This window comes from Neopsephotus bourkii, unplaced genomic scaffold (assembly GCF_033783945.1).
Source record: "Neopsephotus bourkii isolate Nb327-2 ecotype Australia unplaced genomic scaffold, CSIRO-AGI_Nbou_v1 NB_1574, whole genome shotgun sequence".
NCBI lineage: Eukaryota > Metazoa > Chordata > Aves > Psittaciformes > Psittacidae > Neopsephotus > Neopsephotus bourkii.
In genome coordinates, this window is record NW_026902050.1 from 1858334 (window position 1) to 1876536 (window position 18203).

Here is an 18203-nt window from a genome sequence, read left to right on the forward strand (position 1 = left end):
GCACTGCCTCTAAACAGCTTCATTACCTAGGTGGGGGGGTCAGATCTCTTCAAAGGAGAGTTCTTACCTTCCAGTGGCCAGGAGGTGCCAGATCCAGTGACTGCAGACAGGCTGGGCAGGGAAAAGCCCTTCTAGTAACGAGTGAGGTCTGAGCCATCCCTCAGCATCCCTGTGGATGCTGCGACTTGCAGCCTCTCCACTCACCCACTGCTAATGAGCTTTGTGGGACAGGGTTGAATCTGATGTAGCAAACAAATGTGGCTCCTCTCATGGCACCTTAGGGACCAGTGCCTGCACTATCCAACTGTGGTACAGATGCTGTCCAGCCATCCCTCTGCTTCCCTCATGTCACCACCTCATGCTGGGGTCCCTCTTGCTGGTGTGGGGTTGGCTCTTGCTTTCCCAGATCAATATGGCCTGACTGAGCTCTGGAAGGGTGATTTAAATGACACATGTCTTTTAATATTGCACAATGAAATTTCCATGTCACATATGACTGTCTTCTCAGAAAACCTCCTGATAACTGGTATGAGCTACTTCTGTACAGTATCCCCAAGGGTCTCTCCTGTTGGGTATACACAGGATTTCAGTCAGTTCTCCAAGTGCTGGGGCTGCCTGGCTTCATGCCCTGTTCCCTCTGTCCCAGTGGTGACTGCTAGTGGAGCAGCCAGCAAGCTGTGGGTGCTGCTGGCCAGGCCGGGACCATACCCTCTTACTCTAGGGACCAGCTTTCCCTTCCACTGCTCAACTTCGTTCTCTTTTGTCCTACATGAGATCAAGTGGCTATGGAAAGAGCTTATCATTTACTCTTTCCTCATCTGTCTTTGCTAGCTCTGACTTGGAAACTACTGTAAGCTTTTTATATGCCACTGGCTGTAAATGCTTGGAGTCTGCATGAAGCTGTGATACCTGAGGAGGAAAGCAGGCTTCCCTTGGCGATGCTGTGGAGGTAGCTTGTATTACAAGTAACAGCTATTGGAAATGCTGGCTGTGCAGTTCTTTTCTATTCCAGATCATCAGCACATGGAGGTTGCCTGGAATCCAGGACCCAGAATGATCTCACTGAACTGCAGTTTATGCAGTGTTGTAATAATTTCTGCCCCCTGCACTGTGAAATGTGAGAATGCTAAGTAGCACTGATTTGCACAGAAAATAAAATAAACTGAGATTTTTAAAGCACATGTCTCCAGTGCCTGTTCCTACATTGGTTTTTCTACCTGCTTTGAAGCTCAGGTTGAGATTTAATGGGGCTCAGTAATTAAGGAGGCGGTGGTAGTTCAGCAGGTAGTGGGACTATGAAGGCTTGGTGAGAACTGCCTAGAGCAGAATAGGCAGCACACCCATTTCATCAGTAAAAGGCAGCTAGAGTGGCCTCTCTGCAAGCACACACACCATCAGTTTTTGTACTTTATGTGGTTCCCCTCAAATGACAGTGTTGAGAGAGTGGTGCAAAGCATTATGTATTGCCTCAGCACTCTGCATGTAACTAATCCAAATGTTATAGTGGTGATAAGGAGCTCTTCTCAGATAAAACAGAGACTTGCAAACCAAGAAGTGTCTAGAGCCATACAAGGACCTCGTGGCTGAGTCTAGGTTAAGATATCACAGCATGTGAGCTCCAGTCCCTTCCTCTGCCCCCCTAAGAAGGGCTCAGGTGAGCTGTCAGTGATCTGGTGGCTGCCTGGGTGGGGAGCTCTGTGGCAAGAGCAGCAGAGTGCTGGGGCAGGAAGAGCAAGTATTAAGTGTTTCTGTGCTGTGCAGATGATCGTGTCTCTGAGCCAGCAGAGCAAAGCCAAGATGAAATCTGGCTGTGAAATCCATTCCCTGAGATAGCCAGACCCTTGTTCTGCCATAGTGTTGCATTAATGCAGGCCTTCAGGACAGATTGTTGTCTTGTTGATGAGTAACAGAGGGAAGAAATCTCAGTTCCATTTGACAGTAATCTTCAAAGCTGGAGGACGGAGGAGCCAGAAGGAAGTTCAGTGGAATCCCCTGGAAGTCCATGCTCGTGGCTGCTGTGGTATCCTACAAGGAGTTAAACTGCCAAAGGTACTACCAAAAGGTACTTTTTTGTTGTTGTTTCCTCCATCAGGGGCCAGCTGCTGAGGCTGTGGCAGTGTCCTGCCTTTTTCTGCATGTTTCTCACAATGCTTTGGAAGACAGCAGTAATCCAGGTCTTTGGTGTACCCTTTAGCCTTTGTAAAGTGTTTCTGTTTTCCCTTTCAGGCCTGCATGGCTCTCTACAATGATTCTGGGAACCAAAAGGTGCTCCTCTGCATGTCACATTTGCTGTGGTTTACCTTAACACAGCAAGGGGCCTCTTGGGTTCTCCCAGGTAAGCACTGTGAGTCTGGATACTCCAGATTTCTTCAGTTCTTTCTGTCTTGACCAAAAAACAGGTCCCGAAACAGTGGCAAGTCTCAGTGTATGTCCCAGGCTTCATGACACCTGTGGTTCCTGATTTAGCCCAACATGAAACCTCCACTAGGGGTAAAGGGAGAGTTTAAAAGACACTTTATTGCAGGTGAAGTAAATGAAGATGATCTTTAAAAGCTGGGAGAAATCAAGGCTTTTCTTAGGGGCAAGAGCTGCAGAGGAAATGGTTCATTTAAGGCAGAGGTGAGAAGCAGTAAGTTGCTATAGAGATCCCTTGATTGTCCTGTATTATATTGCTAGTCCTGTATGTGTTTATTGTTACAATGAGCGATGCAGAGGATGGGAATGAATGCTTCTTCCTCTGGGCTTCAAAAGTCTTTACCAGTGTCATGAGTGGCTGATGTCCTAGGTTTGCTGTTCTGATGTAGCTGAAGATCTTGAAAAGTTGCAGAGCCAATACAAATATGACCTATGTTGTGTTACTGGGAACCTGCTTAGCACTGTTGGACAGGACCCAGCATTTGGAGGAATGTTTGTAGGCAGCAGGATGTGATTTCTCTTAGATAATGTTGACAATCAGGAGACTTCAGTGTGCCACTCTCCTCTTAAGTGGTGTTCCTGTAGGTGCTGTCTAGTTACTGAACACTGGCAAAGAAACAGATCTGCAAGGGATGCCAAGTGTTAACAAAGCAGCTGCTCTCCTTTGCCTAGTAGGCCCAAGCTAAAAGATGCTTCTGTTTCCACTCAGATAATGTATATGACTGATTCATGGTGCGCTGGCAGTGTCTGCTATGTAACCTGTTGCTTTGACACCTGGGATGGAATCACTAATGTTAGGGGAAAGTTTAGGATTTGAGCAGCACTTCTTGCATTTCTGACTCAAAATCTGCATCTGAGGAACTGCCCACTGCCAGAAATGTTTTTGGGGAAAGGAGGCCAGTGATGGCAGCCCTGAAAACACAGATCAAAACACCCCTGGAATAGGAGATTCCCAGGACAGTTTGCCTCTGCTCCAGGTCATGGCCTTGCTTCTGCTTCCCTAGTGGTGCCTTCCTTGCTCCCAAAGGTCTCTGTGTGGGGACACAGTGTTTCTCATGCAGGCTGCTTCCGGGGGAGGTCCTTGTCTTCCTAGAGAAAAAAGATCAAAGCAAAGCATCAGCACTATCGGTTGGAAAAGATTAAGTGCTAAACATGTCAAATGAAGGTTGGAAGCTGTACTACAGAACTCTGCAACAGCTGCAACAGGTCAGAAAGGCCACTGAGGTCCTGCTTTGCACAGAGTGATGCTGGCCCAGCCGCTGTGCCTGCAGCCAGGGCAGTGCAGGGGGCAGGGTGCCTTCACAGGCTTGGTGCTCCTGCAGGAGTCCTGTGCTCATCGGCACCCAGCTCTGCAACAGTGCCACCCAGCGCACCCTGGAACAGAAAGGAGCCTTTTGGAAAGGAACATTTTGGAAGTGTTAAGATCTAGGAAGTCCAGGATGGGTTTATCTTTCTAGCTTGGAGATCCCTCAAACATGATGATGCTGTGAAAGAGCAATGGCAGCACCTGTCCTTTTGCCTGTGGTTTTGGAACAAGAGGTTTCAGCATCTTGTGCAATCACAATGCTTAGAAATGTCTTAGAAACAAACCAAACCCAATACCAGCAGGTTTCTGCCAGCAGCCTTTGGAGAGATGCTACAAATAGCAGGAAAATTTGTAAGAGAGCCAATTCCACCTCTGGGGCTTGGACTGCAGCCAGATGCATTTAATTCATTCTCAGTGGTGCTGGAAGGGCCACAGGGATACTGCTGATACAGCCGTATCATCTGCTCCCCTGGTACCCTTTGAGGAAGAGAGCAGACCTGTGTCCACCTCAAAACAGGAATGAAAAATAACACTTGTGCCCTGACAGAAGCTACCAGGAGGCACAAAGCAGCTGTGTGCACAGGTCTGCTGTAGCATGCAGTGACTTCTTTTGTGGTGTCTTGATGGTGAAACAGCTCCTGAGAACACTCAGGATGTGTGGAGAGCTGTGTACTGATCTGATGAACTGTGTGGTGAGCACATCTCCTGCTCCAGGCATACGGGCAGCAAGGCTGGCCAGTGGCATTGGCTCGCTGGTCTAAGGGGCAGCTCTGAGCACAGCACTTGCTTCAGGCAGTGTTCAGGTGCAGTTACCACACACATGGTGCAGTGAACATGCAGCAATTCACTTCCCTCAGGGTGGTTTCATTTGGTCCCCTGAGGGCAGTTACCTCCACAGCACCTTTTGTCCACAGAGCAGTAAAAGAGTGGGTCTCTGCCCATCCTCTTTCCTGTGCTTGTCACTTTCCTCTGCCCTTAACAGAGAAGTTGCTTGTGTTTTCATCCCATAGGTATGGTCAGGGAGACATTTTTCTGATCTCTTCTGATAAGGAACATCATTATCAGGTCACCTTTACTGAAGGAATCACTGCTATCAGGCAGCTTCAAGCCCCAAGGAATCAACATGGAGAAAGAGTCTGAATTTTTCTGGCTTCATGGAAAAATACCTGTATTTTTAAGAGTGAGTGTTTCTAAGACTCGACAGTACTGCTGTGCCATTGCCAGCTTTGCAGTTTCATAGCCCTTGCATCACAAAAGTGGCCCAAATACCGTGAGTTTTATGGGTTTGGTTTGAAGAGCACATGGTGACATTTGGTCTGCCTACCAGTTCCTTGCTTTTACCATCTCTTGTGCCTGCCTGTTCCCAGCCAGCATGGTACAAGGTTGTCCATCCCTTAGCATAGCCCCTTGTACAAAAGCTTGCTCTCATGGAGGACCTGCAGATGATGCTGTGAAGAGCAGTGAAGTTTCTGAGCCTTTAACAGCTCCAGCACACAGCCGGAGCAGCTCTGCTCACCTGCAAGCCTAGCAGATCTTCCTTTGCTGTGTTTGCCAAGACATCAATAAAAATACAGAAGAAAGAATTTCTAATTTGATTGTAAAGAGAGCACCCAGTGGAGTAACCAGGTAAGAGCTGGTCTGTTTTAATGATATAGTGGAAAAGCTCTGTCTAGGACTGAAATCCAGCACTGCTGGTCCTGGCACTGTCACTGGCTTGCTATGTGTGCTGAACAAGTCACTTGCCTACACCAAGCTCCGTTACCATTCCAGCCATTTTGCCACAACCCTACCCATGCTGTAAAGCAGAAAACCCCAAAGTACACATTGTAATGCAACACAGTGCTGTTTGCTCATTCTGTTGTTATAATGGATGCCAGAATAAGTGTTATCCCACTTTCCAGAGGCTGGATTACTTTATGTCACAGAGCAAAAAATGTGTCATCTCCAGTCTCCTGCATGAAAACTGCTACAGGTGGCTTATTAAGTTCACTGAACTTTCACAGCTTCAGGGAGGAAGGTGCCAGGGATGAGTGTAGCTATTAACACTGTTGTGCTGCTTTTAGCAGGCACCAGGGTTAACCATAACCCCGCATGCACCTTGCCCAGGGACCTTGAACTGGGTGAAAGCTCTTCATGGTCTTTTTCTGGCTAACTCCAGGGCCTGCCTGCCAGAGTGATTGTGCTGCCAGGGGTTCTGGTGGTACTTGTCACCTTGTGGGGTCAAGTGCTGCAGGAGAAGTCATTTTCCTGGTGGAACTTTAACCAGGGTTACTATGGCAATCAGTCAGCAGGCTGCCAGCACCCTGTGTCCTTACATTCCCTTCCTGGTTTCTGCCTACTCAGAGGTGTTGAAGCATTTAGACCACAGTGAAACACCTTCCCTTTCTAACTCTAATGAAGTGCAACCATGGCTACAGGAAGCATGACTAATGAGGGATCTGGCAAGAGAGGGAATACACCCTGATAAGGCCCCACACCTCCATCATCTACTGCAGGGAGGGATGTGGCAGTCCCTGCATCCCACCAGAGACATCCAGTGGGTGGCTGGAGCAGGTGGTAGAAAGCAGTGCATGAATGCTTGTGCGGGTAGGTACCCTGACAACCCTCCAGAGAACATGGAGATCAAGTACTCTTATATAGCCAAGGTGCACTTTGACAGGGGGGAAAGTGCCTGCAGAAAATATCCCTGGGGTCTTGGGAAAGGCTATTTTTAAAGAGGGTGAGATAGGACAGTGGCTTTTCTGTGTGGCATGAGGTGGCTCAGAGGAGGTGCAGGATGGAGTCATCTGGTGGGTGCAGTGGTCTTTCCATCCCAACAAGGCACTCCAACACTGAGTTTTCTTGGGGCCAGAACTGTTGTGGAGAGGGTGCTGGTGCTTTTACTGGGAATTGCCACGGCACCATGTGCACGTATACAAAGCACCTCTCCTCCTCTTCATCTTCACATACTCTCAGCCCCTGCACTAAGTCCCAGCCTCATCCTCTCCCTGCACACCTTTATCAATAAGTGAAACTCACTATGAATGCTATCTCTGTGCTATTTCAGACCGTAACTATATTAAAGCAAAGTCAGAGCACTGACCACCAAATCTGTTACTTATTTTCTGTATAATGTAAAGCTCAGTCTAGCAAACACTTAGGCCTGTGTTGCAATGCAAGGCATGTGTGCTTGGACTCACTGGCCTCAGTCCAGCTATTCATGGGCAAAACCAAACACATATGCCAGTGTCTTTGCGCTCTGCAGGCTGTGAGATGCGACTTGCTCTTTCAGAAAGGTGATTCTTAGAATTCTCCTCTGACTGTGGGGAGAGACTGGGTGGCTCAGAGACAGGATTTGAAAATGCTGTCCTGGCTGGTGGAGGAGTCCATCAGGGCTAAAGTGCCACCCTTAGGTCTTCCAGATGCATACATAAATATATATAGAACAATCTTGAGGTGTGTAAGACCAGAGGATATCTGAGGGTTTGAGGCTACCCCAAACACTGTACATGATTCCTGCACTCCTGGTAGATGTTGCAAATAGCTGACTTGAAGCCGGCTCCAAAGTGCTCCCGCAGCAGGAGAGTCCCTGTCCCTGCTGATGGGCTCCTTACTTGGGTGGCAGGACAGCATCATCTGCAGGAGATTTCTTAACTGTATTTCTTAACGCAATAGAGTCTTTTCTCTCCTCCTGTGAGCGGAGCTGCGGTTACCCACACACTGTAAATCTGTGTCACAAGGAAGATGTAGGTTGTATGCAGGTCATAGAAAATATAATCGTGTAACTGAAGTAATGCATTCCTGAATGAAGGTGCTGAAATAGCATTTAGCTGCAGAAAATAGGGCTGTGGGCTTTAAACAGCCTTACTTGGGCATCTCTTAGACAGAGCTGATGGTGCTGTGAACAGATCGCTGCCTTGGGGAAAACAAAGTCCCTTTGCAGACGCACTCTGTAAGTATATTTAATGACATTTTTTAAAGCTTTTAAATTATATTTCAGTATGCTGGGGGCTGCATAAGGAGTCCTGAAAAAAGCATTGTGAATCCATGGGGGAATGTAGGAGCGATCCTCCAAGAAGCGGGGTGCAGAGCCTGGCAGTAAGCACCGGGATGCCTGTGTAGGCTCGGCTTGGCAGAGGGGGAGCAGCACCCTGAGCTGAGCTGTGGCTGAGCTACAGCAGCCAGGGCCATGTAGCACCCCACCACTTAAACCTGAGCAGGCATTCACATACCAGGGCCCTGGGATCAGAGCTTGGGATCTGCTCCCACATCCACTGGAGAAGTCCTACTCTGCCCCCTTCTGTATGTGCTTCCCGGCCGTTGCCCTCCCTATGCGGTACCTGGCATGTGCTGTGATAACCTAGCAGCAAACTGCAACAACAAACATTTTTTAATGTTATTTAGCAGCAAATGGCTGCTCAATGTGAGGCACTTCTGGGACATACTGAAAAGTCAGAATTAGGTGCACTGCTTGGACTTTGCTTTTTATGTTGAGCACATCTGCAGGGGTGAGATGCTGCAGGGCCAAAGCATCACCAGTCCAACCCTGCAGTGTAGCCCCGTCTGCAGAGACCTGCCTGCTGTCGCTTTTATCCCCCTTTGTTCTTGTTTTCCTTCTCTCTATTTTGTTTTTTCTGCTTTCAGAAGAATAAGGATCCCTCTGGCTTCTCTCTCCAGGGACTCGGACCTTGGCAGCAGTGCCGAGCAGTTCAGGGATCCTTCCTGAGAGCCCAGGAGAGCCACTGCTTGTCCTGCCACGATAGGGCTTGTCCCTTAAATGTAGTATCTTTTTTTAGTTTTCCAGCTGCTTAAATCTCTTTGGTTTCTTGTGTTTTGACTACCTAATTGCATAATTTCCATGGTGAAGAGCTATTCAATAATTGTATATATGTGAATCACATCTGTGCACTTGCCTTGGATTGAGTTCCCATATCTCAGAGGCCAGTTCATGCTTTCAGAGCCTGTTTACTTCCTTTACTGTCATAACTGTGATTTGTAATTTTACACCATTTTGCATAAACAGATTTCAAAGCACTTTCTGCCACTCCTAGGAAAATTCCCACCTGCCTTCCCTTTCTCTGCCTTTTCTCCTGCAAGTTCATTTTTGTTTCTATATACGTGTCGCAACTTGTCTGGCCAACCCAAAACCCCATTTCCTTTAGAGGAGGAGAAAACCAGCATGGGGATATAGCGTGATAAGACAGCCTTTCCCTGGGGAGCTGGGTCCCCACCAGACCCGGCCAGGTAAACCTCTGTTACATAGGTACCAGGAGCTGATTTCAGGGTGGCCTAGGGTGCACAATGGGACCATCTCACTTCTGCACTAAGTCAGGTTGGCTGCAGGTAGGACTTCATGGGTCCCAGGCCTGGATTTTATCGGCAGCTCCATTTTATTCTGACAAGGGAGTGTTCTTTGCTGGCAGCACGCAGCGCTGTTGCCTCCTCTTCCCAGAGCCAGACAAGCCTTGTCTCTGAAATACACAACTTTGTAACACAAGAAACCCCTGGCCAGTGTAGCCTATGCATACATGCCCCGAACGCAGTGCTGCCTCACCCCATGCCCAGCATGTGCCCAGTGCTGCCTCACCCCATGCACAGCCTGTATGTGCCCCACACAGTGGGCTGCCTCACCTGCCCATGCCGGGACATACCGTAAAGCTCCTGCCATCTCACCCCAGTGTGGGGTATGCTTTGCATCCACTTCTGTCTCCCCATGCATGCACACTGCCCATACACCCCATCTGCACCCACGCAGGCAATGCTGTCTTGTCCTCCAACCCCTGCAGATCTCCACACTCCCTGCACTGGACACGCACCCCATACACCCAGCTTTCAGCTTCCTCATCACCCAGAAATGTGGGGCAGGCTTCATTCTTGCATGAAGCGCTCAGAGCGTGTCTGGTGCCCCCCCTCTTTGCCCGGTTTTACCCCCCAGCTCTCCTCTTTCCTGTCCTCCCAACCTCGTTACAGCTTCCTGCCCTTTGATGTGCCTCCCCTCCTCTGCTCCAGGGTATGAACTGCTTACCAGGTAGAGATGACTTCTCCCCGCCCCACAATTAGGTGTGATTATAATGTTATGCTTTTCCCCAAACCCTTGCACTTGTGTGCACTGAAGGTGGACAGGCTCATGAGCAGAGTCCTGCTATGGGGTAAAGACTGACAGGGCATGGAGCAGGGCCTGGGTCTGTGTGGGTAAGCGGTGCTGGTGGGTGCTGGAGGTGTGATGACAGGAGGGTCCTGGTGGCCCTGGGCAGGGACTCAGCTGCAGCAGCCCAAGCCTGCTCCATTCCAACACAGGAGCAGCACATACCTGGGTGCTTCCCTCTGTGGTCAGGCAGAGCCCAGAAATGTGCCCCTGGGGAAGGCGCAGCCAGCACTTGCATGGAGACAGGTCCCAGCAGCCAGCAGCAGTTTCAGCTGTCAGGTCTTGTCATCTGTACATCAAGGCATGCAGTGCCTCAGCATCCATGGGATGCCCTTTGGCTGGCAGCAGCCACTGGAGTGGGGCTCCACGTGCGGCAGCCTCTGGGTTTCTGAAGGTGCTGACTTTGGGTGGAGGTGGGAGCCCTGTGTCTCCTGCCAAGACATAGACTTGCTTCAAGGAGCGTCAGCTCTTGATGGCTCCTCACTGCCCCCTGACCATATCCCAGGTGAATGCACACTCCTGCAGTGTGTTTCATGGAGCACAGCTGGGGTGAATGCCTCACTGCTCTGGAGTGACTTTGGCCACAAGGTGCTGGGAGCCAAAACTGCAGTGCCCAGCCATGGCTGGCCATTCTGCAGTGCTTTCTCCTCCCATTGCTCTGCAGGATGCAGGCAGCCAACTTCAGGATTAAAACTGAGCTTGCTGGTCTGTGTGTGGGATATCCCACCTCTGCAGTGCACCATGATACAGCAGCTGTCATACTGTTTAGGTCAGGTTCTTCTAATTGCTAACCTGCTTGTATCACAACCGGTACAGATGAATAGGGGGCTTGCAGAGGGTCTGACTTTGACATGGGCAGCCAGAGCAACCCCACCAGGGACATGCTGTGCCAAACCACTGAGGGAGCTGTGTGCAGTGAGAGAGAGACCCTGGGTGTTCCCCTGCCCCACACCATGTGCTGCTGGTAGGGTCGTGGTGCTTTCCTGAGCTCTTCATCCCCAGCTGGCACTGCTGGGTCTGCATCTGCTTTGGATAAGCCACACTCAGCCATTATGGCCATTGAGGTGCTGGGAGGACCTCTGCCACAGCCATGTTTCAGAGCACACCTTAGCAGCGTGTCCCTTACACCCTGGAAAGGGACAAGACTTAGCTATCTGTTGCTTTTTGGGGGGGTATTTGGGCAGCCAGGGACTCAAGAGTGTGTGTGTGCATGTGTAAGGCATGAGGTGCAGCATGTAAAAACACACCTAGGAAGAAAGTATCAAAAGAGATCAGATTAAAAGAAGATGTAATTAAACACAGAGAGCATCCTGGCTGTTACTTGGCTCTCCTTGCATAACTCTTGGGACCAGCTGCCTTCACAGATGGCTGCTCTGCTGTCAAAGTAATTTGCTGGGCACCTGTTGGAAAAACTGCCAGGTCAGCACAGAACTAATTGCACCACATCTTTCCCTGTAATGAGATTTTAAAGTCTGGAGGACAAATCAGATGAGCAGATGACCCCCACTACTTAACCCTCCCCATGTACTCGTGTGAGTGACTGTAATAGGGATGAGGATGCTGCAGTGACCTGGAGGGTCTCCAGGGCTCAAATAGCCCATGGCAGAGGAGGTTGCATGTTCCCCCTTCAAGCATGGTGATGGCTGCTTCTGGGACCAGAGGGAACAGGACAGGAGCTGCTGCTGCTGTCCCCTTCCCCTACAGGTCTGAGTCTCTCAAGGGCAGCTGCATGGCTCTGCACACAGCTCTGCAGCTGTGGAGCGACACCCAGACACATGGGGTGCCTTTGTTTGCCTGGGTGAGCAGCCAAGTTGCAGCCCATCTCCAGCTTCGTACCAGCTGCAGATCTAAGGCAGCTGACTGGCCTGCCAAGAAAACAACACATCGAGGACCAGGGAGTGGCTTGTGCTGGTGCTGAATAATGATGATCGCAGCGCGCTTATAAAGCGGTGGTGTGGACAGCTCACCACAGAGCTGCTCTTGCAGCATTGGCCCTCATCAGAGCATCACTCCACCTCCTCAGCCAAGGTATGTTTCTGAAATGAGAGATTCAAACTGGGAGCTGTGCATGCATCCACAGCAGAGCCCATGCCCCACAGCTGGAGGCAGAATGGGCTTTTCTTTTAAACTAGGGCAAAATGCACTGTCCCTATGGCAGAGATTCTGGCCAAGGAAGCCGAGCAGCCCTGTGCTGCAGGGTCTGTAGGTGCCAACCTGCCCCAAGTACCTGAAGCACATGGGCAGCATCCTGGCTCCAGGGGCTGTTTGGGAGTGAGCACCACAGCTCCCACCTCTGCTCCACTGGAAAATGTATCCTTTCTCTCCTTGCAGCATGCTTTTGGTACTTGATTCATGTTTTATTTGGTGCCAATTTAATTCTTGAACAACTTCCCTGTCCTGCAGTGCTGTGTCCTGACACATGAATCATAGAATGCTTGGGTTGGAAGGGACCTTAAAGATCGTCTAGTTCCGACCCCACTGCCACAGGTCATTTGGGCTATTTTTGTCTTCCCTAGGTCCATTTCCTGCCTGCATCCTGGTGCAGCCATGCTGGCCACAGCAGTGCGGCTCTCGGTCCTGTTCAGCCTCCTTGGCTTTGGGAAATGCCAGATGTTTCACATGGGACCATGCCCAGACCCAGCAGTCCAAGAAGACTTCGATATCAACCAGGTGTGAAAAGGTTTCTAGAAGTCTCAGGGCAGGCAGTGAGTTAGGCTAAAGGGGCATGGGATGGATGGCAAAGTGCCTGGGTCATGGGAAGGTGGCCAGGTCTGGTCTTGCTACCTCGTGCTGGAGCTGCCAGCACAGGTATGAGACCCTGCTAACCCCCACAGCCTCCTGCGCGACAGAGGGGGAGACTCGAACTAAGCATACAAAACTGTACTGGCAAACAAGGCAGGGCGCTCTGCCTCAGTCCTCTCATGCTAAAAGCATCTCTTTGGGCTTTCTTCTATCAGTATTTAGGCAAATGGTACGAGATAGAGAAGCTGCCCTCAGGTTTCGAGAAAGGAAGCTGCATCCAGGCTAATTACTCACTGAAGGAAAATGGGAAGTTCAAGGTGATCAACAAGGAGTTGCTGTAAGTGTTTGCATTCGGGCTGTGTCCTCCCTGCAGTGGACACTCCTGTCCTGTCTCCAAATTGCCTGTTTCTGGTCTGTGGTTGTGCTAGCTTTGCTGGGATAATGGGCTTTGCTGCGGTTACAGCAGAGATGCAGGTCTCTGGTTTCTGCCATTGCTTCCCTGGGGCTCACCAGGTCTCTTGTCTTGTTATCCAAGGTGAGTTGTGAGAAAACAGATCACATGCACATGGTGACTCCAGCGTGAAATAGCCCGGGTCTCCTCCTGATTGGTTTCTGATCCCCAGTGATGGCTGGGAAGCTGGATGCCCCTATCCTGGAGAGGGTCATAGGGCTGTGTATGGGTACGGCAGCCAGCACCTTGTGCCCCTGTGCTCTGTGCTCCAGAGTAAAGGGACCTGATGAAAAGGGGCAGGGAAGGTGAAGCACACATGTCATTTTTACTTAAGCAAATATTTATGAGCCTTTTTCTGGAGCATTTACTTTGTACTGGTAGTAACTGCTGTGTAAGGGGATCAGCAATTGTTGCCAGTTTCAATCAGTGAGCAAAGCTAATGGACTGATTGTTCCCATTATTATACGTGATGGTTTGCAATTACCTCGAGCCCTCCTGGCTTTCTGCATGAACAGATGCAGATATTAATTAATCTGTTTCTACCACCATCCCCAGCTGGTGCTGCTCTGAGCAGCTGAATGAATGAGAGGGAGGGAGTGAGCAGTGAACGCAGCGCTGTCCCCTGTGCTCCCTGGCATGGCATGGGGACTTTGTTCTGGCTCACAATGACAACAACACAGCCATAAATCCCTTGTGTCTGGCAGAGAACAGAGTCCATGCTGCTCACTGACTGCGCAGCACTGTCTTTGCAGCTCCACTGCTAGGGCAGAGCTGGTCAAACAGCTGGACATTGATCTGTGCCTGCATTGATCTGTGGGAGATCAATCTGATCGGTGGTGGCACCACTGCAGCAGCTCAGGACCCTGAATATTTTGGTTCAGGTATGCACTGTGCATGGCCCAGCATCAGCCCCATGACCTCTGCTGCTGGCAGCATTAGCTTCTGCCTCTTCAGGTGTTCCAGTTTCATAGGGAAGCACAAAACTTTCCTGCCCCACAGACAGCATCCAGGTCTTGAGACAGCCAGGGAAAGATGCAATTATAAGATAGGGAGTCCGAGCGCTTGTTGCCAGCAGGGCACTGCTGTGAACCAGCAGTGAAACAAATCCTGGCTTACCAAGCAGGGACAGGTAATGTGTGTGTGCAGGAATGTGCTGTGCCATGGGAAAATTCCAGGTGATTAAGCAGAGGTGAGCACATGCCTTCCATGGCTAGCAAAAGCTGAGCTGCTTCCTGGCACATCCAGCACATGGGTGATGGGATCCTCCCATCCTGCAGAGGTATCTTGCTCTCTCTGTTCTCTCTCATTGTTCCACTGGCACTGAAGTACTCCTCAGTGGCAGGGCACTTGGAGAGAGGCACTCTGGGGCGCTGGAGTGCTTTAACCTGGGAGGGCATATCCCTTGCTGTGCCTGGGCCAGGACCTGGTGTGCCCAGGGTGCTGCTGAAACCATCCCCAGGGTTGAGCTGTCCCTACAGGGATGCTGTGGTTAGCTGGCCTCCTCTTGGCAGGTGGATGCACTACAAGGGATTATGTAGCAGAGGAAAAAAATAAGTGATTTCAAAGTTTTTAATTTCTCACCCTGTCATTCTCCCCTTAGCTCCAATGGCAAAGTCAATGAGGTTGAAGGAGAAATCATGCACATGGATGTAAAGGAGCCGGCCAAGCTGGGTGTCCGCTTTAACTGGTGTAAGTGTGTGGATGGGAGGCTCACAGTGGTCTGGTGACATTTATACATCATTTACCGTCACAGTGATGGAGCAGTCTTCACCAGCTGATGTCAAAGCAAGAAGTACCATCAGCATTAGTGTCTCTTCAGGTCACTTCACAGATGGGGACTGGGAGGGGAGAGATGGGGGAGCTGCAACAAGGGTCAGCAATAGGCTTGTTTTTCTGAATATAGTGGTATAGCTTCTAGCCCACCCTGCCTCTGCTTACAAGTGCCTTTTAATAACCATTAATAATATGACTCTATTTGCTTCCCTTGTCAAGGTAATACATGACAGGCCTGCTGAGGTGCAGTGGGTTTTATTCCCATTGCACAGCACTTTGCAGCAACATTTTGGAAAGTGAGCAGAAGCCTTGCCTTGGCTCCCTTTTTATTCTGCTCCTTCACACCTTTTCCTTGGCTATTTCGTAGCACTCACACACAAAGGTTATTTGGAGAAATGGGTGGAGCAGGGCACTTGCAAAGGAGATACAATTACTGTTAATGAGCACAGCCAGTCTTAATTATGCACCACTAAGGCATCACCTGCAGCCGTTTCAGCCACAACATGTGCAACCCCAACCATCCTTACAGGATATGAGCATGGAGAAAACAGCACTTTGCACCCCTAAGTGCATCAGAAACAAATATTGCCTGCCTACTGGACCCACCTCTGCTTTGTGCCTGATGGTTTGAAGGAAAGTGGCTGTTCCCCACTGGAGCAAATGCTTCGAGCATAGCAGCCTCATGGAGAACAGGATCTGTTCCAGGTGGCTGGTGCTGGTGGGATGGACTGGACCATACTGATTTCCACTGCCTGGGTTCCAGCTGGCTCTATGAGCAGAGCACCCTGGGGCAGTGGATGATGTGGAGAGAGGTGCTGGTTTGTGCTCCTCAGATTACCAGTGTCAGCTCCCAGCTCTACAGCAAGCACCCTCAAATGGGTGCAAGCTGGGCTGGCTTTTGGTGGCCTGGATGAGCTGATCAGGGCAGTGTTAACTTTCCAGCAAGACCTTCCTAGCCAGGGCTTTGTGGTTTTCTTGAGCCCTGCTGGACAGAACAAGGAGTCCTGATAGGCTTTTATTTTAGGCTTTCATAAATTATAGCTCCCTATACTGAACATAGTTATATGGCTCAGGAGCAGCCAAAGCAGGAACAGCACCAGGAGCTGTGGCTTTAGTGCTGCAGAGCAGTGCAGAGTCAGCTATGCATCACATTCACGGTGCTCTTCTTTCTCCTAGTCATGCCTTCAGCCCCTTACTGGGTCATCTCCACTGACTATGAAAACTACTCTCTGGTTTACTCCTGCACCAACATTCTCTGGCTCTTCCACATGGACTATGCCTGGATTTTATCAAGAGCTCCAGACATGCACCCAGAAACCGTGGAGCACCTGAAGAGTGTTCTCCAGTCCTACAAGATCGACACTGAGAAAATGATGCCCACGGATCAACTTAACTGCCCTTCTGAGATGTAACTCCGGCATGCAGTGACACAGCACCAGACCAGTGATGAACTTTGTTGCTTCCTGTATTATCCATTAGAATTTCTCTATGTAACAGAGAAATGTAATCCCTTGCTAACGGTAGTTTGCCAGCCTTGAGTTACGCTTTGCTGTTGTTCTGTCGCTCTTTCCCTTTTTTTCTCACTCTTTCACAGAGTAACTGACTGATTCAAAGCTAATGGGTGAAGAAAAGAAACTCTGAAGTGCAAATGTGAAGCTCTGCTGTTGCTGTGAGTTCTCCTCTGTGTGGAAGGGAAAGGGTATGAGACATGATGTACAAGTATTAATCCCATGAAAAACCTTTCATCGCACAGCCCCAGGTTTGTTTTCCATTTTTGTCTTGATGCTTCTGGGCTTGCTGCGAGTCTTTGGTGTCTGAGCTACACCGCAGGCATTGCCTTACCAGGGACGGCATCCAAACAGTGTGCCAGTCCTGCAGACTTGAACTTAGACTGTGGTCTTGAGTGTCTTCTGGTGCAGGCCTCCAGGCATATGTTGCTGCCACATCAACAGGCCTCCTGACTAGGAATCAGATCTGTCCCTTTGTATTTAAAGCCTAAAAATGTCCAGAAATTCAGCATCGCTCCATCCCCAGTGTTTGTATGTGTCCTCTCCCACCTTTAGTGAGGCTGGTCCTGCACACCCAAGGGGTCAGCTCTGAGGGTGCTCATAAGAAGACAGAGATAGGGCTGCTCCACTGTCCTCTCTTCTGGAAGCTTTTCCCTGAACACGAAGAGACAGCAGGCTCTGCCTGATGTCCTGCTTACCGCTTTTGTATGCGCTGAGTGCCCGCTGGCACTGCATCTGCCCTGCATCTGCCCTGGCAGGTGTCCACCAGGCACCGCGACAACTCTGCTTGAATAGCACTGATGCAGCTCATTAAAAATGAAATTAAAACATCTGCTTTGGAGCTTTTGTACTTCCCAGCTGCATGACTGTTCCAAGGGGCCAAGGGGTTTGGTGTGGGGGGTCTGCCCCTCATCTGAGGCCACAGCACCACCAGACCAGGAATGCAGTGCTGTGTAAGAAACCATGTCTGAAGTTAGATGGTTTGCCTCAGGAGCCTGGAGGTCTTTCCAGCTCTCTGGGGTTGGATGCGCGGGCTTCCGCCACTGCCTGAGCTGTGCCAGCATTGTGGCTTTGGGGCCAGTGACCCCCCTCTCTTGCTGCTTTTACTGACATGAAAAGCAATGATGTAGATGTAGCTTACTCTAAACATGCAGGGAATGTTCCACACTTATTGTGGTGGGACCCTTATTGGCATGGATGTGCAGCAAAGTACTTCAGTGGCCTGAGAGCTAAGGGAGCTGAGCAGAGAGCCAGTGTTCCCATCATCTTCACCACTTGGACGAGGCTGAGGTGGGAGGGAGGCCCTGTGAACACCGGAAACAACTGCCACGTTCGAGCCCTTATCCCTGTTAAAAGGTTTAAATCCTAACGGCACAGCGCCTGTGCCACGAAATCAAACACTCTACTCGCACCCCGGCTGTACGGGTGCCGGAGGGACCCTCAGGGACGCTGACAGCTGCACGGGGGCTGCCAGAGGCCTCGGGATTTTGGCGCAGGTCAGTTCACCGCTGCTGCACAGCCTCCTGCTGCCCGGCTCTCGGCGATGGGAGCCCTGCGGCGGGAAACCCCAGGGAGGGAGCACCGGAACGGGTGCACGCTGCCGGGAAACCGGAGCGCTGCAGCCGCCGCCAGCAGCCCTCCTAGCGGACGTGCGCACGGGGGCTCCGCGGGCGCCCAGGAACCAGCACCGCTGGCAGCCACGCTCGCGCATGCGCACAGCATCCCGGAGGAAGGGGTATGGCGGTCCTCCTGCCGCCAGGGGGCGCGGCCCCGGCGGGCTGAGGTGGCGGCACAGGGCCTCTTTCCCGCGCCGGCCGTTCTGACGCGCGGTGAGGAGGTGTTAGTTGAGGCGGAGGCAGCGGCGGCAGAGGAGGCCGGAAGGTG

The 18203-nt window shown here is 50.6% G+C and overlaps 1 protein-coding gene across 2 annotated transcripts; it reads left to right on the forward strand.

Annotated features, from left to right (window-relative positions):
- Positions 1-8344: 8344 nt before the first annotated feature.
- APOD (apolipoprotein D) lies at positions 8345-16563 on the forward strand. 2 transcript variants are annotated; one of them, XM_061371494.1, is made up of 5 exons: positions 8345-8479; positions 12362-12515; positions 12803-12924; positions 14639-14727; positions 15988-16563. In XM_061371494.1, coding segments are annotated over exons 1-5 (603 nt in total). In that variant the 5' UTR covers positions 8345-8477; the 3' UTR covers positions 16224-16563. The 2 variants fall into 2 exon arrangements, with proteins under 2 accessions (XP_061227478.1, XP_061227479.1); XM_061371495.1 differs by lacking the exon at positions 8345-8479 and adding an exon at positions 11611-11873.
- Positions 16564-18203: the final 1640 nt, after the last annotated feature.